The sequence below is a fragment of the Wickerhamiella sorbophila genome (genome assembly GCF_002251995.1).
Source record: "Wickerhamiella sorbophila strain DS02 chromosome Unknown contig1, whole genome shotgun sequence".
NCBI classification, from domain to species: domain Eukaryota; kingdom Fungi; phylum Ascomycota; class Dipodascomycetes; order Dipodascales; family Trichomonascaceae; genus Wickerhamiella; species Wickerhamiella sorbophila.
Genome location: NW_020193984.1, coordinates 803,438 through 828,107, shown reverse-complemented (window position 1 = coordinate 828,107; position 24,670 = coordinate 803,438). Strand labels below are relative to the sequence as shown.

The 24,670-nt window shown below is 50.6% G+C and overlaps 13 protein-coding genes across 13 annotated transcripts; 4 read left to right on the top strand and 9 right to left on the bottom strand.

Moving 5' to 3' along the window:
* Window positions 1–828: 828 nt before the first annotated feature.
* Window positions 829–2,781, bottom strand: B9G98_00496 (hypothetical protein; the record flags this gene model as incomplete). The annotated part of the gene is made up of 1 exon (XM_024807054.1): window positions 829–2,781. The coding sequence occupies one exon, from the start codon at window positions 2,779–2,781 to the stop codon at window positions 829–831; it is 1,953 nt and encodes a 650-aa protein (XP_024662822.1).
* A 908-nt stretch (window positions 2,782–3,689) lies between these two features.
* On the bottom strand, window positions 3,690–6,077 carry B9G98_00495 (Ferric reductase transmembrane component 3; the record flags this gene model as incomplete). The annotated part of the gene is made up of 1 exon (XM_024807053.1): window positions 3,690–6,077. The coding sequence occupies one exon, from the start codon at window positions 6,075–6,077 to the stop codon at window positions 3,690–3,692; it is 2,388 nt and encodes a 795-aa protein (XP_024662821.1).
* Window positions 6,078–6,296: 219 nt separating this feature from the next.
* B9G98_00494 (Fructose-bisphosphate aldolase 1) lies at window positions 6,297–7,379 on the bottom strand (the record flags this gene model as incomplete). Its single annotated transcript, XM_024807052.1, has 1 exon — window positions 6,297–7,379. The coding sequence occupies one exon, from the start codon at window positions 7,377–7,379 to the stop codon at window positions 6,297–6,299; it is 1,083 nt and encodes a 360-aa protein (XP_024662820.1).
* A 1,135-nt stretch (window positions 7,380–8,514) lies between these two features.
* On the top strand, window positions 8,515–11,631 carry B9G98_00493 (hypothetical protein; the record flags this gene model as incomplete). Its single annotated transcript, XM_024807051.1, has 1 exon — window positions 8,515–11,631. One exon carries the CDS (start codon window positions 8,515–8,517, stop codon window positions 11,629–11,631), a length of 3,117 nt encoding a protein of 1,038 aa, XP_024662819.1.
* Window positions 11,632–11,904: 273 nt separating this feature from the next.
* B9G98_00492 (hypothetical protein) lies at window positions 11,905–12,315 on the top strand (the record flags this gene model as incomplete). Its single annotated transcript, XM_024807050.1, has 1 exon — window positions 11,905–12,315. The coding sequence occupies one exon, from the start codon at window positions 11,905–11,907 to the stop codon at window positions 12,313–12,315; it is 411 nt and encodes a 136-aa protein (XP_024662818.1).
* A 51-nt stretch (window positions 12,316–12,366) lies between these two features.
* B9G98_00491 (Serine/threonine-protein kinase srk1) lies at window positions 12,367–13,995 on the bottom strand (the record flags this gene model as incomplete). The annotated part of the gene is made up of 1 exon (XM_024807049.1): window positions 12,367–13,995. The coding sequence occupies one exon, from the start codon at window positions 13,993–13,995 to the stop codon at window positions 12,367–12,369; it is 1,629 nt and encodes a 542-aa protein (XP_024662817.1).
* A 777-nt stretch (window positions 13,996–14,772) lies between these two features.
* On the bottom strand, window positions 14,773–15,294 carry B9G98_00490 (DNA polymerase epsilon subunit D; the record flags this gene model as incomplete). Its single annotated transcript, XM_024807048.1, has 1 exon — window positions 14,773–15,294. The coding sequence occupies one exon, from the start codon at window positions 15,292–15,294 to the stop codon at window positions 14,773–14,775; it is 522 nt and encodes a 173-aa protein (XP_024662816.1).
* A 48-nt stretch (window positions 15,295–15,342) lies between these two features.
* On the bottom strand, window positions 15,343–16,158 carry B9G98_00489 (Rhomboid protein 2; the record flags this gene model as incomplete). Its single annotated transcript, XM_024807047.1, has 1 exon — window positions 15,343–16,158. One exon carries the CDS (start codon window positions 16,156–16,158, stop codon window positions 15,343–15,345), a length of 816 nt encoding a protein of 271 aa, XP_024662815.1.
* Window positions 16,159–16,265: 107 nt separating this feature from the next.
* Window positions 16,266–17,645, bottom strand: B9G98_00488 (Mitochondrial import inner membrane translocase subunit TIM50; the record flags this gene model as incomplete). Its single annotated transcript, XM_024807046.1, has 1 exon — window positions 16,266–17,645. The coding sequence occupies one exon, from the start codon at window positions 17,643–17,645 to the stop codon at window positions 16,266–16,268; it is 1,380 nt and encodes a 459-aa protein (XP_024662814.1).
* A 264-nt stretch (window positions 17,646–17,909) lies between these two features.
* Window positions 17,910–20,069, top strand: B9G98_00487 (Protein SAP1; the record flags this gene model as incomplete). The annotated part of the gene is made up of 1 exon (XM_024807045.1): window positions 17,910–20,069. The coding sequence occupies one exon, from the start codon at window positions 17,910–17,912 to the stop codon at window positions 20,067–20,069; it is 2,160 nt and encodes a 719-aa protein (XP_024662813.1).
* A 59-nt stretch (window positions 20,070–20,128) lies between these two features.
* Window positions 20,129–20,812, bottom strand: B9G98_00486 (hypothetical protein; the record flags this gene model as incomplete). Its single annotated transcript, XM_024807044.1, has 1 exon — window positions 20,129–20,812. The coding sequence occupies one exon, from the start codon at window positions 20,810–20,812 to the stop codon at window positions 20,129–20,131; it is 684 nt and encodes a 227-aa protein (XP_024662812.1).
* Window positions 20,813–20,871: 59 nt separating this feature from the next.
* Window positions 20,872–22,761, top strand: B9G98_00485 (Nucleolar complex-associated protein 3; the record flags this gene model as incomplete). Its single annotated transcript, XM_024807043.1, has 1 exon — window positions 20,872–22,761. The coding sequence occupies one exon, from the start codon at window positions 20,872–20,874 to the stop codon at window positions 22,759–22,761; it is 1,890 nt and encodes a 629-aa protein (XP_024662811.1).
* Window positions 22,762–22,975: 214 nt separating this feature from the next.
* B9G98_00484 (Methylenetetrahydrofolate reductase 2) lies at window positions 22,976–24,661 on the bottom strand (the record flags this gene model as incomplete). The annotated part of the gene is made up of 1 exon (XM_024807042.1): window positions 22,976–24,661. One exon carries the CDS (start codon window positions 24,659–24,661, stop codon window positions 22,976–22,978), a length of 1,686 nt encoding a protein of 561 aa, XP_024662810.1.
* Between the last annotated feature and the right edge of the window lie 9 nt (window positions 24,662–24,670).

The following is a 24,670-nucleotide window of genomic DNA, read 5'->3' as shown; positions in this document are numbered from 1 at the left end:
TGTTTAGTTGTGGTCACAAGTGATGGAAGAAAAAGTGGGAAGGACACTCGATTATATAGCTAGCGCGTCGGAGGTAGGGTAGATCTGCGGCGCCACTGCGGGCATCAACAATGGACGCGATACGGGCTCTTCGAGGCTCGTAAAAACCACGAACGTGCCAGAATTCTATGATACCAATGCTCTGCTATATTTAAGATCCAAAACTCGATACTTTTCACACATTAAGGAGACTAAACACCCCCTACAAAACGCGTAGCAATAATGCAGGTTAGTCACCTGGCACGCGTTGCAATTTAGCTGCAGCGTTGCTAGAGACTCCGTTAATTAGCGGTTTTTGTGTAAGTTTTAAGGAGTCTGAAATGCGTATATTGTCAAGCCTAAACCATGCTCTCGGTCCTTTTGCTAGCCATTTTTCTATGATTCACGTATCACGCCGAATTTGATCATCCTGTATTTACCGTCCACCGACCTGGGTTCGCTGCATTCCACATGCATGATCTAGCTTGAATCCAGGTCCGAGCTGCTGTAAACACCAACCAATTGGCCAGCGGTTTGGCTAACATGCCTGCAATAGCACTTTAATCTCCGTGAAGATATCTCCACGAAAAATAAAAAAACACTTGCAAGACCGTTCAGGCAAAAAACGCCCCTGCACACCGAAATATCTCGGACTGCGGCTGTAAACACAGCTGACCAGGCACCAGCAGATGTTTGTAGAAAAGAGAAATGCATATATATATATATAAACTATTTTTGCACTAATAGAAATGAGACGAGCCTAAACTGCTCAAAAATATAAAAAAAATTAGGGCAAAATGCGTCAGTGGCTCAGGTGCTGCTGCGAGCCCACTCTGCTCGAAGAGCTCGACGCTCTTGAAGCATTTTCTGCCAAGCCTCATCATCGTCATCGTCGTCATCGTCGTCTGGTGAGGTTACAATGCGCATCATCGACGGGCGGTTGAGAGCTCTTGGCTCAGGCTGGGGGCTCTGCTGGCCGGAGGGAGGCGTCTGAGGCATGACTCCCATTGATTCAAGCCGCTCATTGCTCGAAAACGACTGCGGAGAATAAGGTGCTCTTCCTAAATCGAGGCTCTGCCTTTGCCCGAATGGATACGCAGTGGGAGCACCGTTGAATGAACGAATTGAAGCTGGGCGTGCACTATGAGGCGGCATCCCGCTACCGAAAATAGTGCTGGCTCGCTGGGAGGCCATTCCTTGCGGCAGCGGAGGGTGGGGACCGGAGTTTCCATTGATCTGGTTAAAAAGCTGAAATTGCATTTCGGCAAGTTGCTGCAGTTGCATTTGGATATCTGCAATGGCCATGTCGGACTCGACGCTTCCCACCCCACCCGGAGCGAGAGCAGGCATTGACTTTCGCCGGGCTTTAGCATCTTCTTCTTTGGAAATGGCCGCAACTAGGCCTCTAGAAACTCGTTTTTCTTCTGTATTGAACACTCGAGGTAAAGGAGGGAGCTCATCGCCAGACTTCTGACGAGCATGCCCACCGCGAATTCCACCAAGCATGCTGCTGCTGCTAGGCGATAAAGCATTATTGGTATCGCCCAGTGCCAATTCTGATCCAATCGACATACTAGAGCGAGCCCGAGGCATTCCTCTTCTCTGGGGCATGGTCAGACTTCGGAGAGCGGCTAAGGGAACGTCGTCTAAATCATCCTCGTCGTCTTCTAATGTGTCGAATGTGGTTGTATTGTCAAGCGTAGCACTGGAAGCGCTTGTTGGAATGCCGGGACGGCCATTACCAATCACTTTTGTCATTTGTTGCCGGTAAACACTAAGCTGAGCATCTTGCTGTTGCCTGCGGCGGGCCTGCTCACGCTTGCGCTCTTTCTCGTCGCTAGCAATAAGTCCGTCGGCCTCGCCATCCGATTCCTCATCTGTCTCATGATCTCCTCCGGTCTTTTTCCGACCCGGAGACTTTGCAAGCGAGTCCTCGCGGTGGAGCATCTCCAAACTCGAGAGCGATTTGCGGTAATTCTGATAGCGATCCATAGTCATGGTAATGCTGGGTGAAATAGTAGGTAGTACATCTGCAGAACCCCGGCGGACTCCGCGTGAGGCCATTTGCTTTGTTCTCTCAAAGGGCAAAATGTCGTCGTCTTCGCCGTCTAGGGCACGAAGTTTGGGCAGAGCGCTCCTTTGGGAGGCTGAACGGACCGATTTATGGTATGCTTCTGTATCAAAGTCATCCTCCTCCTGGATGCTTCTGCGCATGAACGTGGAATAAGGCTTTGCTGGTCCGCTGAACTGAAGACTGGCTGTGGCTTGCAGGGCCTCTGTGCTCGACACTGGCGACTCTTCAGTGAGCTTGTTTGTATTGAAGGACGACGGAACGCTGGAAACCCTGCTAGACTCAAGGTCCTCCTGCCAACTCGACGATTCAGGCGGCATGGAGCCCGTCAGTGGTCCCGTCATAAAAGCATCGGAATCGCCGACCACAGGGCTGTTTTGAATGCTGCCGTCATCACTGTCGCTCAGATCAACAGTGTTCAGGGGAGCAAATTTGGCTGTTCGGGCTAATAAAGCCGGCATGTCTAGTGGAACCAGGTCTAAAGGAGGGTCGAGAAATATAGACGGGCGGCTTTGGTAAACACCAAGTTCAGATGCTGATGCATCAGCACTGACTCCTGAGGCATTAGCATCGAGTTCCTGGCTGTTTCCGCATGTAAACCCTAGCCCCTGTTCGACGGTTTGAGAGGCTTTGGAGTGGGTTCTTCTAGCAAAAACCTCTCGATGCAGTTTAATCGAGAAATATTTAGACATTGTGGTATAATCTCGTCGATAGTGGGCCAATTCGTCAGGTTTTTCGGTTCGCTGTCAAAAATAGATTCTTCTGTTAGTGTATCCCCCTCACCGCGGCGAACCAAACTTTCCTCCCGGGTCTGCTTACACTTGTCCGGGTTAGGACAACGGACGGCTAACATACCTTTATAAGAGTGCCTAAACTTACCGAGATGGCTAGACGATAGATACTCTTAATCCAGTAGAGTGCAAAGCAGTGTAGATCCAATAAACTAGCAAGTCGTAGGCTGAATTTAAGGAGGACTGGGTCCGCCCCTGTTTCAGAGAAGTTTGGTTTGCGAAAACAACCTCGCTCTATCAAAACAACTGAAAACATCTATTTAGCCAGCAGAGCTGCCAAGTCCAGTAGACAATGCCCAGCACACACAAGATCCGGCCGGAAGATTCACCAAGCCATACTTACGATAAAATGTGGAATGAACCCAAAATGTTTGGATGATGGTCATCTAGAGTTGCCGCGTCCAAGTGTCTTTAAGAAACGCAAGCTCTCAATTTTCTCCGCGATTAGTGTTATTTATCATCTGCAGTATTTGAAAAAAGTTTCATAGATGAGGCTTCAATGCAAGCGGCAGCCCGTTGCAGAGGCTTTTACTGTAGTTCCACACAAAGAGGCTACCATCTCGGCTCGTTCTGCCTGTTATCCACTTACTTGTCGTGCCAACTCGATACTTGAGACATATTCTCACTTTTGAATTGTGTAACCTAAACTATTTTCTGATCTAATGTAAATGTTTGAAACAAACACGGGATGCAGTGCGCGTGCTTAAGCTCAACGTTGCTGGCAATATCCATCCCTTGCAACGCGCGAGATCATACGTTAATTGTTCAAACAAATATGTTCTGTAGCAAAGCCTGTACCTGTATCTTCTCTACCAGCTAAAAGCTTCTTCATAGTAGTGAACCTCGCCATACTCGACGTGCTCCATGTACTTGCATACAGCTGCAGAAATAGTGTCCATCATTCCAGGCGGCCCGCAAGCGGCTACGCACACACTACCCTTTGACTGATTGAAGAATGTCCTCACAGTATTAGCGAGATCAATCCGAGATTCAATAATGAGCTCATCCAAGTCGTCACTCTTCTCGGTGCTCAAAGACTCACTCGATGTCTCAAAGCAGTCTTTCTTGGGATAGTTTCCCTGGGTATCGTCAGATCGACTGTCATCCAAACCGGCCTTCTCCAGCTCATCCAGTCGTGATGAAAGCACTTCACTAGACGCAAACGGATTTTCACGCTCATAGACAAGCGTATCGTCTGGTGAAACAGACTTCATATAGCTCGAGTTATCAAATTCAGACTGAGAATGATTTCTCGAATTATACTGGTCGCACCATTCCGTATCGCGAGATCCATGTCTACTTACTCGTTGAGAGGTGGAAGCGCTTTGTGTAGGTTCGTAGTCTACAACCACGTTTTCTCCAGACGCAACTCCAGCTTGTTCAGGAAATCTAAGCAAATTTTGGCCTCTCTCGGCCTTTGTGTAAAGTGAAATTTCAACCGATCCTGATTCTTTTAGCCGAAGTATGATGTCCCTTGCAATAGCAAATAGTTTTCTCGAGTGGGCAATCCAAATAACGTGTATGTGTTTGTGATGCTTGACAGCATTGTCACGAACCATTCTCTCAACATAGCCCAATATACCAGTGATTCCAATACCACCTGCAATCAGTAGTCCCTCGTCGTAATTGAATACGGGCGCTGAGACTCCGTAGGGACCCTCAACTACGACTGGAATTGTGACAGGCGTGGTCTCACTACAGCCTCGATCAATAAGACTTTTGCACAGCTCTTTGGTCATCCCGTTCCGTGCTCTAACAAGTAAGATCATGCCATCACCATTGGGGGTTGCCCCAACCACTGAAAAAGGGTGTCCATTTATGAACCAATATCGGTGAGGATATAGATAGACGTACTGGCCTGGATAGAATGGCCATTTGACGGGTAGCCTGATTGACAGTCGGGCTATTTCACCATTGTATACATTCACAGATGCATAGCTGCTGCGATGGCTACCAGCGAGGGGAGGGAAAACCGTTCTGAAATTGAAAATAGTTACTCTGGCAAGTCTCAAAAACCAGTCGGCTGCCCAAATGGCAAAGGCAATATAAAGTGGTTCCTTGTAACCAATGTGATTCAAGTGGTACACTGAGCACATTAAGCCGGCAAATCCACATGTAATATGAAGGAAATGGAAGATACCGTAGAATCTGTTTCTTACCATGGCCGAGCCGATCATTATGGCCATTAGAAACATGGCTGCAACACCGTACCGATAAAGAAGCGTCGGGTAAAAGTACTTGACTAGCGATGCATGATAAGAGGCAGAAAAAATGTGTTTTGTAACCGAATGCACAATCAAGAGAGTATAGCTGATTCGTGCAATTGCTCTGTGGAAAACATTGAAACGCTGGTAAGACCAACCCGTCGCCCAGATCAGTATATTGTTGCGCATTCCAAAGAGAACAAACAGTGGGATCAGAATGGTGCCCATGATACCTGATCTATCTGAACTGAATCGCATCATTTCTTTCCATCTTGTCTCGAAAAACGGGTCATCGTCCATAAAGGTATACGGGGTTAACATGAAAATGAGACAGAGCAAGAAAAAAACCAGAATCACAACTGTTTCAAAGCGGGATGCCAACGACATAGTTATCCATTTGAATTGAAATCGTACCATGTGTCGCTGGCCGAAAAGAGCCGGCCAAAAGAATCTTCGCTGAAGCCATCGATAGTATCTGGAATGTCGCCTTTGTAACATTGAATGAGGACCGACCAGAAACACAGCCAATTTCGACATGAATCTCCAGATTGCGGCAATCACGGCAATCCCCAACCAATAAACATATAGACTCAAGCTGTACCTTACAGAAACATCTTTCTGCGAAAGCAGGTGGACCTCTGCTTCGTACGCCCGCTCAAACGACTCATCGGAAACTACTCTCTGAGGTTTGATTTTCGCAATCGTGAGCAGATCACCCACCAGATCTTCCTGTCCGTTTAAAGTGCAGTACATCAACGAGAAGCGACCCCAAGCAGAACCCATGTCAGTAGAGTTCATTTTAGTAGCCCGGTTGATACAGTCCTCGACGGTTGCCTTGATTTGATCGCTACCACAAATGCATGCATAATCACCATAGACACATTCTGGATAGTAGAGCTGTGCTGCTTTACCACAGGCCATGCCAACAATCCACGACTGCGGCCACATAGCCCAGCAGTATGGCAGGAACAGAAGAGCGAACAGAACCCGCATAATGAGCACGGATTGTCGCCCGTTTCTGTGGTGCTTATAAACTAGACCTAGAAAAACTTTAAAAAAACAAACTTTTTGCTGCTATGGGTGTTATTTCAAACTTTGAGTCAAGTACTTCAACTTAGAGCCACGAGACCCTGTAAACCCCTACCCCTTAGCAGAAAGGTGCATGCCTGCACGTATTGGGCAATTGCGATGTACATTGAAACTTACAAGAGCTTACAAAGTGTTAACATTGTGGAAAATCTTGAGGTTGGTGGTGATCTTGGCAGACATGGTCTTCTCACCCTCACGGACCCAGACACGGGGGTCGAAGTACTTCTTGTTGGGCTTGTCCTCGCCGTCGGGGTTACCAACAGAAGACATGAGGTAGTCCTTCTTGTTGAGAATGTAGTCACGGATACCGGTCAAGTATGCGTACTGGCAGTCAGTGTCGACATTGACCTTAACAACACCGTTCTTGATAGCGGTATCGAAGTCAGACTGCTCAGAGCCGGAGCCACCATGGAAGACCAAGTATAGAGGGTGCTTCTTGCTGCTCTTGGTCTGCTCCTTGGCGTAAACCTGGTGCTTGCCAAGCAACTCGGGGTGGAGACGGACATTGCCGGGCTTGTAGACACCGTGGACATTACCGAATGCGGCGGCAATGGAGAAGTTGGGAGAGATGGGAGCCAACGCCTCGTAGACAGCAAACACCTCCTCGGGCTGAGTGTAAAGACGAGAAGAGTCAACACCGGTGTTGTCAACACCATCCTCCTCACCACCGGTGATACCAATCTCCATCTCGAGCCACTGGTTCATCTTAGCGGCGCGCTGGAAGTAGCGCTTGGTCTCAGCAATGTTGTCGGCGTGGTCCTCCTCAGAAAGGTCAATCATGTGGGAGGAGAACAGAGGCTCGCCATGGATCTTGTAGTAGGCCTCGTCGGCGTCAAGCATACCGTCGAGCCAAGGAAGCAGTTTCTTGGCGCAGTGGTCACTGTGGAGAACAACGGGGATGTTGTAGCTAGGAGCCAAGCTGCGAGCATAGTGAGCAAAGGCAATGGCACCAGCGATGGAAGCCTCCTGGTTTTTGTTGTCAACACCCTTACCAGCGAAGAAGGCAGCACCACCCTGGGAAACCTGGAGGATAATAGGAGCCTTGCTGTCACGAGCAGCCTCGAGAGCAGCAACCACAGTGGACGACGAAGTGACGTTGATAGCGGGGATAGCGAAGCCTTTCTCCTGTGCGTAGTCAAAGAGACGGCGGACATCATCGCCTACAATGACACCAGTTTTACGAGAAAGAACATCTTGAACACCCATTGTTGGAAATATGTTTTGTTGAGGAAACCAATCTGACCACGCAGGCCGAAGATTATATATTCGTTGATGCAGGCACCCCAGGCAGGGTAGGGTAAGTGAGTTGTGCCGTTGTTGCTCGGGCGTGTCAACGAACAGGCAGGTACAACGATGCGCCTTGAGTGCTTATCGATAACGTGATTCTGCAGTAAACCCGGAACCCGGCAGATGAGCGATAGTTTATGGCGAAATCGGCTTGATTTACCCACACTCGCTCTTGTCCATCGGGTAAGGGCACCGTTGGCAGCGGGCAGTTACGGGTCTCAGGTCTCCTCCGATCCTATTTATTAACGCAAATGTCACCTGGCTATTTAGTCAGCGCTTGGAAAAGAAAAAAAAGCGTTATTAACGAACTCGTTCCTGCTTTGTCATCATGTATCGCCATCTTACGAGATCTCGCCCATGACCGAGATCTCCAGCATGATTACACATATCCCAAGTAGGCAGCAGTTGAGGCCCTTGCTGCTTCCTGAGATTGCTTCATAGTACAGCAAGTGCATCCTGGACGCAAGATTTCAAAAAAGTACATCTGGTAATCCTAACTCAATTTTGCTCAACACAGTCCGTTTCGAACCGAATTCTTCCTTGATGTCGACACTTTCTATCTGAATGCTCCTTTCGAACTTTTCACTCCGGTGACCCGGGAAATCCGGCCACAGATGGTGCCGGCCCATGTACGCAGAGAGGCGCAGGCAGCAGGATGCTGCCAAACCCCTCTGGGAATGTCTCAATCGCCCCCTGCACCCTGCAAACACCTAAATTTAGTAATTTGCCCTAACCCTTATATACCGGAGAGGGTGACTTAGCCAGATAAACTAAAGCTTCTGATAACCTTACGTGTGTAAAGCATTTCCAGTATATTATCGAGACAGAGTGTATATCTGACTCGCTCCATTTGGTTTCTTCGATCGCACTAATTTCTTATTGAAACCGCTAGTTGATTTTTCATCTGCGTCCCCGCACCGGCCCACTTTACCTTCGCAATCTCCACGTGCAATATATCATTCCCTCGAGTGCTGCCCCACACTTTTGAATTTCTTTTTGGTTTTACTCTGAGACCCACTCTATCTGTTCGCTGTCTCGACAAGCCGAACTAGAAATGCGTTTGGTCAATAAACTTTTGCGCAGCCCTTCGGGTGCTCTTCATGACGACCAGACTCCGCCCCAGACGCCTATGACTCCTGGAACACCCGGCTTCGACACCGACTCTGCCCCATTTATGCGTCCAGCTGATGTGAACGTGCGCCACATATCTGGCATTTTCCAGCCTGCCGCACTGTCCTCACGGGGCATCCTTCCGAAGACGGTCGTTGAAAAACCGCTCCTTCCTGAGGCTTCAAAGGAAACACCTCCTGAGATGCTTCCTATCTTGTCACAACTTGCTGCCCACAACGTCAGACCTTACCATGAGGGTTACTTTATGTTGCTGTCTGATTTGAACAATGACGGCAAGGCCCCGGCCAACCGCCAGTGGGAGGAGGTATTTGGAACTCTACGCGGAACACAGTTAGCCACTTGGAACGCGACCGAACTTGAACAAAAAGGTGCCGATGCACACCCTCACTACATTAACATTGACGATGCCACGTTCAAGTCGGTTCCCAAACTGCCCAGTCCCGGCGGCGAGCTCTCAAACATTATCGTTCTCAGTACCACTATGAAAAATCGTTATCTTATGCAGTTTTCATCTGCCCAAGCTTATCAGACGTGGACGTCGGCTTTGAGGCTGGCCATGTTTGAGCGCACCTCTCTGCAGGAAGCGTACACCGGCGCTTTACTTTCGTGCAAGGGCACACAGCTCAACGGTATTCGCTCTCTCCTGGGTCCGACCAAAGTCCGCCGTGATGGCTGGTGTTCGGTCCGTTTCGGCGCAGGTATGCCCTGGCGTCGTGTTTGGTTTATGGCTACACCTGGTCCTCTTCTCACGGCCAAAGAACACAAACAAGCAAGCGTTCCTGGCTTGCCTGAGCTCTCCAAAAAGGAGCGTGCCAACTACGGTCGCATTGCTTTCTACGAGTCTGCCAAGAATCTCAAGAAGCCTTTGGCGATTATTGTACGGGCCCATAGTGCATATGCTTTGTTTCCAGAGAAGGCTATCCTCATGGATATGTCTTCATTGTTAAAGATTGAAGGCCATGTTATTTTTGCTGGCGAAGAGAAAGAAGCAAAACTGTCCATGGTTCATGTCATGCCCGATCCTCGACCTTGCATCCAAGGGTTTGAGATTCTTATCCGTTTCCTGATTCCTGTATTTGATGTGTTCAACTTGTACGGCCGCCCGCAGCGGTTGAATGCCGATAAAGCAGATATGCGGTCGTTGCTATTTGCAATGCCCACATTGCCTCATGTGTACTACTGTGATATTGCTGATGTCCAAATGCTGCTTTCACAGTCTGGATGGGAGAACTGGGATTGCAAGATCTGGATCGATAAGATCCGGGAATTGCTCGCTCGTAAGATTGCTACAGGGTACCGTGGTTTAGGCAATATTCATGACTTCAGTTCTGACCATTCTAGTATTGGTGCCGGAAGCTTTGCGGAGAGCTCTAATGACAAGACCCGAGCTGCCCGAGCAGTTTCCCAGCCAGGCCGTATGAATGTACCGAACCTCCAGGCGTCCTCATCAGACTCGTTGCCCCAAAGCATTGATTCTCACTCTACGGGGTCTCATATGGCTTTAGGTCAATCTCAAGAGAATCTCATAAAGGAGGTTCGTGCGAAGCCAGCAGGCACATACAATGCGTATGGTGGTCAGCCCCAGAATACCCGCAACCAGACTCAGTTTGGTGCGAACCAGCAGCAGGCACCTGCTCGTCCCCTTCAGGTTTATCCCAAAATTGCTCCTTCGGGACGGGTGGCTCCTCCGCCGCCAAGCGATATCAGGCAACCCAAGAGGCCCAGTGGGTCTCGGCCAATGCCGGGGCATGAACGCTCTCAATCTGAAGGACAAGACCCCAACACGCTTATCATTGCGCCTGGGAGTGGCCCATTGACACCTACTTTCAATAACGATTCCTGGGCTGCGAAACCTGAGAATCGTAACTCGGAAGTATCTGTTTCTGAGTCGTTCCAGTCAGCATCTGACACTCTGGACCAAAACAGGCCTAATACTGCATCTACCTCGTCTGTCAACGTATTTGACCCTGGCTACCGTCGTCCGACGGCGAATACGGCCGACCCTGCGGTTGCTAACGAGGCGAAAGATAGAGCCAAGCACAATTCGTATGCGCAATACTCGGATTATATTGAGACGTATATCCCAAACCAGGGAAAGACGACAACTAATGATGCGGCGGCTCAGCGGCCTGCTTTGTTGGAAATCAAAAAGGTTGAACCCGATGTGTCGCATGCGCCGATGCCTACGACGCCTGTTAACGTGATGTCTCCACCTTTGAGCTTCGATAGCCCTTCGGCGATCAGCCAGGCTCGGAACACCGAGTCGCCGACCTCTGCTGCCCCTGCTTCTACGTTCCAGAACCCTTACGGGACTCGAAATTACGGGGGCGCGTCGTCGTCCGACTTGGTCGCACCGCGTTCTCAGCAGCAGCAGCGTCGTCCGTCTGGACCTCGCGACCCAACTGCTCAACTTCAGCAATCGCCGCAGCGAAAGTATCCCAATACACAGGCACCTCAGACTGCTCAGCCTATGCGTGTCCAGCCTGCGATGCAGCAGCAACAGCAGCAGCAGCCCTCACTGGGTCAGGTATTCGGTCAGCTTTTGAGTCAACCGAAAATGTCTGGCGTGGCTCGTCCGCATAGCCCTGGTCCTCAGGGCAGTTATGGCGCACACCCTCCTCAGCATGGAAGCCCCGGTCAGCAAGCTCCTCTGGGAAACCCTGGGTACAATCCTTATGCGCAGTACTCACAGCCTCCAATTCAAAGCGTGCCGAATCCTTATGCGCAGTACTCACAACCTCCAGTTCAAAGTCAACCCAAGCAACAGGGGCCCTATCCTGGACGGCCTAATGCCCCGCCACTCATGCAGCAACCCACGCATTCTCACGAGAACCTGGGTGGCCGCCGGGGACCCCCTCAGCAGGGCCCCTATGGCACGCATGTGTATGCTCAGGCCCAGCCCCGGCCTCATCCTCCTGGTGCACGCCGGGGGGTGCCATCGAGTCCGTCCCACCGGCCCGTTGCCAAGGGACAAATGCCGCCAGGATCAACGTATAGCCATCGCAGCGACGGACCGTATGCAGCGGTCCCCAGGAGCTGATAAGGCGTTACGAACTTGATGATATTTATGGGAATAGCGAGTTTCACATTTTCTTCTTTTTAAACTAAATATTGAGAACCCATGTTCACTGTTCGAGTTCGACTGTTGACGTTCAACTGTTCAATTTGTTCGACTTGTTCAACTGTTCGACTGTTCGCTACCGTTAGGATATTCGACTGTCACTCGAGTCTGTTTCCTAAAGTAGACTAGCATTTTAGTCATCTCCTAGAGAACCTACAAAAGATAGTCAGCAAGAAAAAGGCCGCTCTTTACATGGTTGAGACAGTCACCGGCGGCACTAAACTACCATCTCGATGGGCAGATGCTGCGAAAAGCGATGATCCGAAACGAACACCAGTAGTCGAGCCAAAGACGCCCAGCAAAGCGAATTCAGGACCTCGTCACAGCCCCAGACGCACGCCGGATAAGGGCCCACATAATAACCGTCGCCAGAGTAACGACGGCCCCAGTCTCAAAGACAGGCTAACGCTGCCCACGGACAGACCCAAGCCCAGCGAGGCGCCCCACAAGAGCCCCAGAAAGCATAACACGCCCCGCCAACGACGACATGACCCCGCATCTACCGCATCTTCCAAGCCACCACCATCGGACGCAGCAGCTGCGCCAACTACCGAATGGAATTTTGATGAAAACGAGGACTTCGACTGGGCGGACGAGGCATGACAGACAATTATATAAAATAAACCGCGTATAATAATAAACATTTAAGATAACCTATGCAACCAGCTCAGGCTCCTTGTTGTGCCGGCGGCGCCGTTCAAGTAACGTAGCTCCTTCAAGATGCAAATCAAAGAACTCAGGTTGGTGGACTGCTCGAGCTGCTCTTGCCGTCTCGCGTTCCCGCTCCCGCTCCCGCTCCCGTTCACGTTCCTGATCTTGACGTGACTTCCTAGGAGTCTGTCTGCTGAGCGACGCTTGACGGACGTCGGCAACCAAGTCCTCCACCATTCCCTCTTCAACCTCTTCCTCTTCTTCTTCAACAATACTTGGTACTCCTGTGGCTCGTTTAGCTGCTTCCTCCTCCATGCGGTACACGGCGTTGGAAACATCAAACGCATCCTTGAGAGCACCCTTGATGGCTGGGTCACGTTTACGACGCTCGTCAATGGCTTGCCCAGCACGGGCGCTCACCTCAGAGCTTTCGACCACCGGCACGGTGCCATCCTGGGTGACCCAAGGGTGCTGGAGGAATTCGTCAATCGTCAATCGTTTCTCTGGGTCGACAGTAAGAAGTTTGCTCACCAGGTCTTTTGCAGATGTGCTAATGTCATCCCACCAGGGGCTCAAAAATGTGTATTGTCCCTTGGCGACTTTGTGGGTGAGTACCTCGATGGACTCATCGTAGAACGGCGGGAAGCCACAGAGCACGGTGTACAGGACGCAGCCAAGAGCCCACATGTCGACTGATTTAGAATAACGCTCGTCTTTGACGATTTCTGGCGCGGTGTAGCCAACTGTGCCGCACGGCGTCATTGTTTTGTTATCCCAAATGATTTTCGACAGCCCAAAGTCGGCCAGCTTCACGACACCAATCCCACCGGCACCTTTTCCAGGTATAAACTCTCCCTCATCCTCTTTCGATGAGTCGTCTCCAGCTCTGAAAACTCTTTTCTTTGAGGGAACAAAGTCTGTTGGGGCATACAATAAGTTTTCTGGTTTGATATCTCTGTGAACCACTCCAGCGACTTCATGCAAGTGTCTGACGGCATGGGCTACTTGAACGATGACATGGCGGCTGAGATCCTCACTAAAGTACGTCAAACGAACGATTTGATGGAACAGCTCGCCGCCAGAAACCAGCTCGAGGACAATAAAATAGCGCTCGTCACTTTCAAGGAATGCATACATCTTAACAATATTCTCGTGATCGAGCTGGCGCATGATTGCCGCTTCCTTGAGAACTGCCGCTCTTTGAGTATGCGTGAGGCGAGTTTTGGATACAACCTTAATTGCTCGGTACTGCTGTGTGTGGGTATCGATCGCCTTGTATACAACAGAAAAGGCACCGTCGCCCATTTTCTCCAACAGTTGATACTGTTCAAGACCCGGATACTGGGGCATGTGGCTTCTCGCGCGGGATTCCTCCTCGACGATTTTCTTGGCCGCTGAGGAATAGTTGGCGGACTTGCTGATGGGGACACTTTTGGCAGGCTCGAGTCGCTGTGAGTTGGACCCGTTGGTTCCTCCAGATGCAGGAGACGTGCTCGCTCGACGATCATTTGATACATTACTTGCTGCACTTCGACTGGTGGACAACTCGTTGCCGTTGGATGAGCGCGCCGACGAAGTGTTGGCCTGTTTGCCTTGGCGAATGAAGTTTCTCAGATTATCAAAAACAGCCATTTTGGAGCAGACTTGTGTTGCCGATCGGAAAGTAAAATTAGTTCAATAAGTAGGTAAGGAAACCTTGCCAGAAATCAGCGCGAAACGAAACGGCACGCCAAAAAAAAGAACAAGGTACTGTCGAGAGGTCAATCACTGCGCTTGAGTAAATTACCTCGTCAATTAGATCAGTATAACTCTGCGATTATACCTATTAGCTCTCCGTTAAGCTTTTTGTCAAGAACAACCCCACGAAAGGAGGTGAAATGGAAATGTGGGTGAGGAGAAAGAAGGGCCTGGGGTGTTAAGAGAGTTGATTACAACGCCCGCGGTCCCTCAGATGGTGCATGATGATGTCGTATCCCGGTGATAGGCAATAGTGGGTCGAGATGAGGCCGGTTTGCGTGGCCAGTTTAGCGTGCAGGGTATTATGAACATTCAGAGAGCTGTAAATCCCATTTATAGTGGGTGACCAGCCGAAATTCGTGTCTGCACCGCACCAAGCATGGACAAAACACCCTGCTTGTATGACGTCATTATACACTAGCTTCGCAACTTTGCATTCAGGGTAGAAGGTGGCGGTGGGCCGTATGGACCTTCGATTCAGGACATGGAATTAGAATCAGTGCATTCCTGCGGGATTGCAGAAAGCTGATATTTTTACCGCACGAACAAATATAGAAGATCGACCCAGCCCCGCGCGCATCCACCCGCACGCTGGGATCAGCGGGGCCGTGGAGAAATTACCCGCCAAAGTTTATAAAATAGTTTGGAATAAGCTTTATCTAAAAATCTCGGTCAATCATCTATCTCCATTGCTTGCTCAGATTGACTACTTGCCTGCTCGACCTCTGGAGCCTTGGCATCGCCAGAGGCCGCGCCAGCGGGTATTGCTGCGTCGTCGTCTATTTCATCTTCTGCATCGACGCTTGTACCTTTTTGTTTTGCCTCCAGCTGCTGCTGCTTCATTGCCTCCACCAGCTGCTGGACCTGGCCGACAAACGCGCCCATATGGAGCTGTTCCAACGCCGCGGTGATGTCGGCCGGTCCCACGATTTTGCGGCCAGATCGGTCGGCAATTCGGTTTGCTTCGGCTGAAATGTAGCTAATAAATACCGTGCAACTGCGCAGGAGGGCAGTCACTCCGTCTTTTGGCAGCGGCGTTTTCTCAGGAAGCACCTCCTTGGCCAGCTTCAAAATCGACTGCCGCGGCAGTAGCAGGTCCTGAATGCCGTACACGGGTCTCTCCTCTAGCGGAGCCCCCGACGAGTTGACGGGCTTGAACCCGTCTGGATACTTTTTCCACCCCTTTGGCGGCATAGTCAGCAAATGAAGCGGGACAGGGTTTTGGATTAATTTAAATGAAGATTATTCGGATCCAAGGACGTGTCCTGGACCGTTGCTGGCAGCAATGCTACTTCCTGGCTGGGAGATGGGCAGAATGTTGCCGACGCTTTGGGTTCGCAGTTGACGGGCCTCCACTTCGGTGACCCAGGTGACGATGTAGCTCAAAATAGCGATGACCGGGGTGATTTTCGACTCGATCCACTCAACCACGTTGGTCGAGGGCTCAATGAGGAAGTTAATATAGCCCATTCCATACGCGTAGCCCACAAGCAGCCCCAACACATGGCCCAATAAACTAGAACTAGGAAAGACGATCGCTGATAGCACCAGTGGGATTAAAGGGGTAGCCCATGTCAACATGGGGATTCGGCCGGCCAGGGTGATTTTAGGATTCACTTCGTGCTGTTTCCATGCAAAGTAGGCCAGCCAGGTGAATACCCAGCCAGATGCGCCGGCCACAGCAGTATCGCTGCCTAAAATGATCATAATTATGCAGTATGCGATACCAGCCAGCACGGCCGTAACGTTCAGTACAATGCCCGTGCGCACGGTTCCGTGCACCGACTCGTACATGCCCAGCAGGGGTATGAACGAGACCAAGTTCACCAGCAAATGAAGAAAGCTCAGGTGAAAGAGCGGGTACATGGATATTCTTCCGATCTCCAACTCCAGCAGCGCATCTCGATTCAGCACATTCGCGTCACGCCAGCGGCCGGACGTGTCGCCAAAATACAAAAAGGCTAGAAATACAATCATGCCCGTAGTCAGAGCAGGCGGCTTGCTTTTAGCAAGATGAAGGGCCTTGGCGCCGATTTCCTTGACGTCAACGGCAACCATCCCTGATTTGTCAGTGGGTGAATTTTCATGGCTGTTTGAACTATTTACAAAAGTAGGTAGGTGCTAGAACTTTTTTAGGGTTTTTTGAGGGGGCTTGACAGTGTCAGTTACTTCTGCTGAGAGTGTGCGCTAGCAGCAGCCTGAGCTTCAGCCTCCTTGCGGGCCATAGTAGCCGCCAACTCCTCGGGAGTAGGACCACCCTGAGTAACGTACTTGTTGATAGTCATCTTGTGTTCCTTCATGATCTCGGCTTCACGCTTCTTCTCCTCCTCGAGCATCTTGTCGCCATGCTCCTTCAGGTACTTTTGGAACTGCTGGTAACCTTTCTGGCCCTCGATACGCACATAGTCCTGGGGCATCAGGTCAGGGTTCTTTGGAGCGACACCAAGCATTTTGCTTGCCCAGGCGCCCTGCGAGCCAGAGTGGGTCTTTTTCCAGTTCTCGCGCGAGATCTTGTCCCTACGCTCAAACTCCCGGATGACGTCCTTGTTCTCGTAGCTCTTGAGAACGGGACGGACATCCTTGATGGGCTGAGCACCGATCCACTCGAGCAAAGGAATCAAACGAATAAGTTCCTGGTCATCGGGGTTGCCCTTCCAAGGAGGCACAACAAGGGCATTGTCCCGCTGCAGAGAAACAGCGTTCTCGTCGACATCAACCACCACAACCTTGGACAGATCGCGGTTCAAGTGGCTCAGATCCTTGATAACCTTGCCATCCTTGAAACGAGAAGCTTCGCGGAACAACGAGTACGAGATAGACGCACGGTAAGGATCAAGCTTAAGAATGATTTCTTGATCGAATGCCTGGTATTTGGACGAGAAAATAACCACCTCGTAGTACTGGGCAAGGTAGCCTAAGAAGTAATCAACGCCAGGGCGTTTAGCAGTACGCCAGCCATGCTCACGTGTCCACTCAGACTTGACAAGAAAGTCGTCCAGCGCCAAAACCAGGGTCATAGGACGGCCATAGGGGGCGGGGAGAGGGTCCGGGAGCAGCTTCTCAAAGGCAGGATCGTTGAAGTAATCAAAGGTGCCACCGATGCGACCCTTGATACGCTGCCAAATAGAGCCAGGGGCCCAGTCATTAGGAACATCCGGGTTATGTTTGGCCTCATTCTCATCGAGAGGCCTAGCACTGTACCCCAAGGCGGCCAGGATCGAAAAGCCACTGACCAGGTAAAAGTAGTTGTTGCGGCGTGTGCGGTTCTCCATCGTAGACTGCTCCTCACGGGCTTTGCGGGCCGTTTCTGCCCACTTTTTGCGGGTCTCCTCCTGGCTCTCCTCAGACCCTTCCTGAGATCCTTCCTGGCTGCCCTCGGTCTTGGGCTTTGTGGACTCGACATCAATACCAGCAGAGGCAAGGAGGTCATCGTTCAAAAGAGACTCGGGTTTCTTGCCCTCGTCCTTCTTCGCCGACATAAACCTCAAAGGTGCGGCTCGACGCGGAACTATCGCCGCCCGGTATCTCAGACATGAGCGAAGCATTTTTTTGAAAGTTTGAAAATCCCGTTGACTAATCAGCCATCATAAATACACTGACAGCGAGGACTGGGACAGATCGGGGTCGACCCGCGCAAAACGCCGTGTCTCAACCAGCCAGTACCAGCCGCTAGCCGAATATATCAAATATAGCCCCAAATTTTTTCCAACCACCACTCATGCATGGCCGTAGCCACGCTTATATAACCAGGCAACCCCATGCATGCCTGAATCGCTTAGTTTGTTTAGGGTTGCTTCATTCAATCAACAATGCCGATATGGTCCCGTCGCCCGTCGAATGTGGCGGTGCTACAGCAGACGTACAGTGAGGCCTATGAGAACTCGCTGCAGAGCATTCTCAAAGAGTCGAATTTTGAGTACGAGGACTCGCTGTCGCAGTGGTCAGTCACTCTTGAAGGAATCAACAATGGGTTGGCTGCTGTTGAAGGCTCGCCGTTGCGGAGTGCCCAGGAGATGTCATTGATGAGCTCCATCAAGGACATCGAGCGCCAGTGCAAAGAACGAATGGACTTCTTGCGAACCAAGCTCTACAATCCAGACCAGGCAACCAATCCCTACCGCAATGGTGGAGGCCACGCTTCCACCTCTGGTTCAATTCGGGGTGCCCGCTCCGTCCCGCGTGTTGCCGTAGGCTCCAAAACCAGAAGCGACGAGTCGGTTCGTTCAGACGTTCCCGCAGTTGCCAAACCACACCAGAAATCCGCGTCAGAGGGAACATTCCACCCCATGCCAAGCGTGAGCGACATGCCGTATGGCATGTACCGCGCCAAACAATCCGCACTCACAAAGACTCTTAATCAACTCCAGATTAACTCCAATGAACGCACGGAATCGTCTCTTTCGGTTGGAGCCAAACCTGTTTCACAGCAATCTGCGGCTCCTCCCCTGCCCGCTCAGCGAACCATGCTCAAGACGTTAAGATCTGGCAACACCGAGCGGAGGAAAAAGCAATCCACCCAGTCTGCATCAACAGCGGCTACTGCTGCCTGGAAAGCTCCGGCAGCCTCCAATACCAAATTAGTGCTCCAAGCGGCCAGAGAGAAGCAAGAGCGTCAACAGGAGCTTATAATGCGGACCGCGCAGCAGGCCGTGAATTCGCGCGAACCCCAGAGTAGAATCAAGCGGTCGCCTCCCAGTGAACATTTATCCCAATTTAGTGGCTTTGAAGGAGCGTTTTCTAATGAACTGCCCGGCCGCGACCGATCAGAGTCGCCCAAGCCTCAACGGCCTGCCTCGCCGGCTCAATCACAGCAGCAGCAACAGAAGCCCAGACCTACTAATCGCTATGTTGTAACCACGAGTCATGTTGGTGCCAAACGTACCCAGGCCAGTCATATTATTTCGCCAAACCCGCGTCCCCCACAGCCCGAGACATCCAAAGCCGAGAAACCGAAACCAGCAGAGGCCAAACCCGATAAAGCAGACCCGGACGATGAAGATCTTGATGAATGGGATCTCATGGCTCGAAGCAAGATCAAGGAGCTTCGTGGCGTCGACGAAAACGCTGCGATGCAAATCATCTCTGAAATTGTCCTCAAGGGCGACCCAGTCCACTGGGATGATATTGCTGGTCTGGACAAGGCGAAAACATCTTTAAAAGAGACGGTTGTTTATCCGTTCCTGCGTCCAGACCTCTTTAGTGGGTTGCGTGAACCCGCACTCGGCATGCTGCTCTTCGGTCCCCCCGGAACCGGCAAAACTATGCTGGCCCGCGCGGTAGCCACCGAATCCAAGTCTACATTCTTTTCTATTTCTGCATCCTCGTTGACATCCAAATACATGGGTGAATCCGAGAAATTGGTACGTGCATTATTCCAAATGGCCAAAGCATTGGCACCGTCGATCATTTTCGTCGACGAAATTGACAGCATTCTTACCCAGCGAGCCGATTCTGGTGAGCATGAAGCCTCACGCCGAATCAAGAACGAGTTCCTGGTTCAGTGGAGTGACTTGCAGGCTGCAGCCGCTGGCAAGAACTCCTCAGAGAACCTTCGACGCGTTCTGGTGCTTGGTGCAACTAACTTACCTTGGGCAATCGACGAAGCGGCCCGTCGCCGTTTCGTTCGGCGTCAATATATCCCCTTACCTGAAGCGGCGACCCGGAAACAGCATCTGGAAAAGCTCTTGTCTCACCAAAAGCACGCTCTCACTCCCGAAGACATCGATGCCCTCGTGACAAAGACCGAAGGCTACTCGGGAAGCGATGTGACTGCTTTGGCCAAAGACGCCGCAATGGGACCGCTTCGGGCTTTAGGTGAGGCATTGTTAACGACAAACCCTGACCAGATCAGACCTATGAACATAACTGACTTTGAAGATAGTATGAAGACTATCAAACCTTCAGTATCCCCCGAGGGCCTGCTGGCCTTCGAGCAGTGGGCAAGTCTTTATGGATCGTCAGGTGCTTAATTCATTATTTCTTTTTTTGTACTTTTTTGTTGTTTTCATGACCTCTTTTTTATTATAAATTATTCGTCGATCGTTGCTTCTTTCCGGGCCTTGAGGCGGCGGTACTCATCGATAACACTTTGCCGCTCGGTCTCGAGCAGTTCACGACGAGCCAGCGATCCGGCCGACTTGGGCACGTTGCTGAGCCTCTTAAGCTTGGGGAGCTCAGGCGGGCGGTCTGCGACTTCGCCAAACTTGGGTCGGGCCTTTTGGAGATGGGCCCACGGATCAGGCGAAGTGTCGCGCTTTCCACTCTTCCAGTTGTCGGCATCCAGATCAGCTTGGTCGTCGTCATCGGTGCGGCCTCGACGCTTGTCTAAACGTACTTTATATTCAGCACGTAGTCTCTCTGCTTTTGCCTTTTGCTTCTGCGACGTCTTGGCGGCTTTCGCGTCGTTCACACCTTTGGCCATTGGAAGCGGCACTGCTTCGTTGACCCGGCGTGAAAAGTCAGCCATAGACTCTCCTTTACGTATTTTCAGCGCCGGCTTTATTTCTTTAGGCGTATTTTGCTTTTCTTCCGCCCGCTGCTTGGCGTGAGCCTGCCACTTCATCAGCGTCCTAAACGCCCGCGGGGCATCGGCACTCAGCTCATCTTTCGGAACCTTCCGCCGCTTTTTGTTGATAAAAACGTCTGGACCATTATCAAACTCGGCCTGCTTGGGCTTTGGGCCCTTGAATTTCTTCTTCTCTGGACCGGCCATGGAAAATAGAAATAAATTTCGATTACTTAATTTTTTTACTTTTTCAAGTCTACTGAAAAATGGGGAAGAGGTCGCGAAAACAGCAGGCAATTTTAGACACAAAGCAACGGAAACGCCAGCATTTAGATAATGATCTGTCGAGCGACTGGAATGCGTTTGCTGGCGAAGAGGATGTGGACCTGGAGAGCGTGCCTCGCTTTTTCAATGAAGACGAAGCTAACGAGGCTCTACCTATAATTGTCGGCGGTAAAGTCAAGCGGGTTTATCACGAGGATAAGGAAAGCAGTTCTGAGTCCGAGCCTGAGTCTGAGGAGGCAGAACCTCAAGAATCATTTGGCGGGTTCCAGGACAAAACGCCAGAGCCTGAGCCAGAACCCGAAGAGACTGAGCTGCCTCTAGTGGAGATCAAAGAACTTATTGCAGAATACGCAGAGGCCATCAGTGAGAATCCCGAAGAGAATCTTGGAAAGATCCGCGAACTTCAAAGAATGGCAGCGAAAAGCCATAAAGCTCGAACTCGCCAGGTTATCATTATTTCTCTTTTGAGAATCTATAAAGATGTGATCCCGGGCTATCGTATCCGCCCATTGAATGACGAGCAAATGAAAGAAAAAGCAACAAAAGAGACCCGCCAGTTACGGGATTTCGAACAACTACTACTAGCTTTGTACAGATCGTATGTTGATCTGGTCACTCTGTTCTTCAAACAGGGCAAAGGAGAGATCCACGGCAAAAAATACGCGCTGGCAGCAACGTGTGTCTATGTTGCATGCCAGTTTCTGCAGTCTGTTCCGTTTTTCAACTTCAGGTCAGACTGGATCAAGCTCATTATCGAAAAGCTGTCCTCGCAGCGGGTCGATCAGGGGTTCAATGAGAGCATTCAGTGCTTGCGTGAGGTGTTTGAAGAGGACAATGAGGGTCATGTTAGTTTCGAGATCGTTCAAGCTATGGCTAAAATGATCAAGCACCGTCGCTATAAAGTCGATTCGCGCGTCATTGGTACGTTGATTCACCTTCGTCTTCTTACCGAGCTTGTCGGTCGGGCAGATCTGGAACGGATGATCAAAGAAAAACCGAAAGATGTGGTCAGAAAAAAGGACCGAGTCCATTTGACCCGCAAACAACGCAAACAGCGGAAAGAGCAGAAGGAAATTGACGAGGAAATGCGCAAAGCCGAGACAGCTGTTTCGGCGGAAATGAGAGAAAGAATGCAGGCTCAGACCTTGAAACTTGTGTTTGTACTCTACTTTAACATTCTCAAAGAGCGTTCCCGGACGCTTATGCCCGCGACCCTCGAGGGGTTGGCCAAGTTTGCCCATCTTATCAACGCTGATCTCTTTGGCGACCTACTGGAAGTTCTGAGGGAAATTCTCAGTGAACAGCCTGAGGACGACCCGAACACCCGCCAAACGCTTTTGTGTGTCTGCACTGCGTTTGCTTTGCTGTCAGGCCAGGTTGGTGACAGCATCAACCTCGACTTGTCGTTCTTCATCAACAGCCTGTACAACGTGCTCTATCCCATGGCATTGAGCCCAAACATCGAGCAGAGTCACAAACATTTAGAGTCAAGCCACAAGGGCAAGCTCACCAGTGAAACCGATATGCTCGTTCGTTCGCTGCAGGCTTTGTTTGCCAAACAAAGTATGGCCAGTCGCCCGCGCGTGCTAGCATTCACTAAGCGGCTGGCCATGTGCGCTCTACAATTCACTGAGCGGACGGCGCTGGTGACCTGCAACGTTATGGATATGATGATCAGAAAGCACCCGTTCGTCAAGGGCATCTACACTACCACAGACCGCGTCGCCAGAGGAGTCTACAACCCCACTGCTGATCTCCCGGAGCACAGCAACGCTGAGGTCTCCACTATCTGGGAGACGGCCATCCTCCGCCATCACTACAGCCCCAAGGTTGCTGCAGCAGCCGAAAAACTGAGCCAAACGCGAGAGTAGTTTTGTACTAATATTTAAACTTGTGCATATACAATCTATTTCGTCGATCTGGACCACTTAGTCATGTACAAGTATTTGATTTCCAAATGGGCCGACCCGGTTTTTGCAGTGGTTATTGGCCTAGTTGCGTTTAAACAGTACGAGTTCAAAGAGGGCGGACCTACTTTGCTGCAGCTGCTCCAAGAAAAGTACGCAAAGGACTCTGACAATAAGACTAATTAAGCAAAAACTCCCACAGGCCGTCGCCCATGTCGTGAGCAGCAACAGTAACGAGATAACGGTCAGATGCTTCTTGGTCGAGGAGCTTGAAAGACTCGGAGCTGGACGGATAAAGCCTCTGCCATTGACGGAGAACATCGAATGCTTCGTCACGCCATGATGTGAACGATTCCAAAGTTAAGAAGGTACTTTGAGCAGTTCTTTCGCCCCATACACCCCAGGTAACTGCAGTTGGTTCTTTAGGGGCATTACTTTCGACGTCATCTTTCTCGTTGGCGGCGAAATAAGTCATGCTTTCGTTGCCTAGCTTGGTCTTGAGCTTGTTCCAGTTTTCTGAGCTACACAAAAACTCAACAAAAGCCTTTTGGTAGACTTTTCCGTCCGGAGGACCCCAACCAAATATTCTATCAGTGGATTTTGCCCCCGAGACGGAGGGCTGGGAGGAGAGGGTCCAGAAGCCCTTCTCGTTCAATGCAATAAGCTCTTCTTGAATCAAAGAAGTTTCAGCGTTCAGCGGCTGATCACTGAAAGGAATAACTTTAATTTCGTTTGTAATATGGCCAACAAACATACGAGAAATATCCTCGGACTTGGTGGGTTTACCCCACATTTCGTTAGGACTATCGTTGTCTGCACCATGGATCACCGGGCCATAGCCATCGATCTCACCGAAAGCAGCGCTCCGGGGATCCGAATATCTACCGTTTGTAAAGTCGTCCCAGGTTGCCAAACTCTCAACCGATGATGGGAGCTCCTCCCGCTCGTTGCGAAGCATATGAACCATGTTGCACTTGGTGACGATTTCTGCGACAGACTTCTCCAAATTGAGAGTATAGAAATGGACTCCCTGCGTGCCGGATTCGTGCAGCTTTTGCAGGATGTCACAGATGATTTTGACGCCGGCCGCCTTGACCTGCACGTCATCTTTTGTGTCAATGTGATCGAAATGCTGCAGAACACAAGGCGGAATATTAGCAGAACTCAATTTGGCCGATCTCAGCAGCGAAGGATAGGAATTGATGGGCATCAACCCCGGAATTATAGGCATAGAATTTAACACGCCAGATGGGTGCTCCCGGCACTGCTTTTCGTATGCGATAAACTTTTCAGCGTCATAGAATAACTGAGTGATAATAAAATCAGCACCGGCCTGTACTTTTTCCACCAAAAAAGGCATATCCTTCTCCACACTCTGCTCACTCACTGCACCATCTGCGTGCCCTTCTGCGTAACCTGCGACACCGATACAGAAGTAATCACCGTATTCTTTGCGGATATAGGCTACCAAATCTTTGGCGCAGTGCAATTCACTCTGCTGCTTGTATTCGGCACGAGGCGGGTCTCCTCGCAAAGCCAAAACATTACGAATACCGGCAGCTTTGGCAGTTGCCAGCGCATGATCAAGAATCTCTCTATCCATATTCGTACAAGTAAGATGTAATACCGTAGGTACGCCAATTTCTCGTTGGAAGCGCGTAGCCAGCTGTAACGTCTGCTCCGCCGATGCACCTCCAGTAGCCCAAGTGACGCTAACAAAGAGCGCACCAAGGTCCACCAACCGACGGCAGCGGCCTATTAAATTCTCCACGCCCTGCTCTGTTTTTGGTGGGAAAAATTCGCAGCAAAAGTACTTTTCGTCTGCACTTAACGATCCTACTAATTCGGTCACCGTTTTGGTCATTGCTAAGCT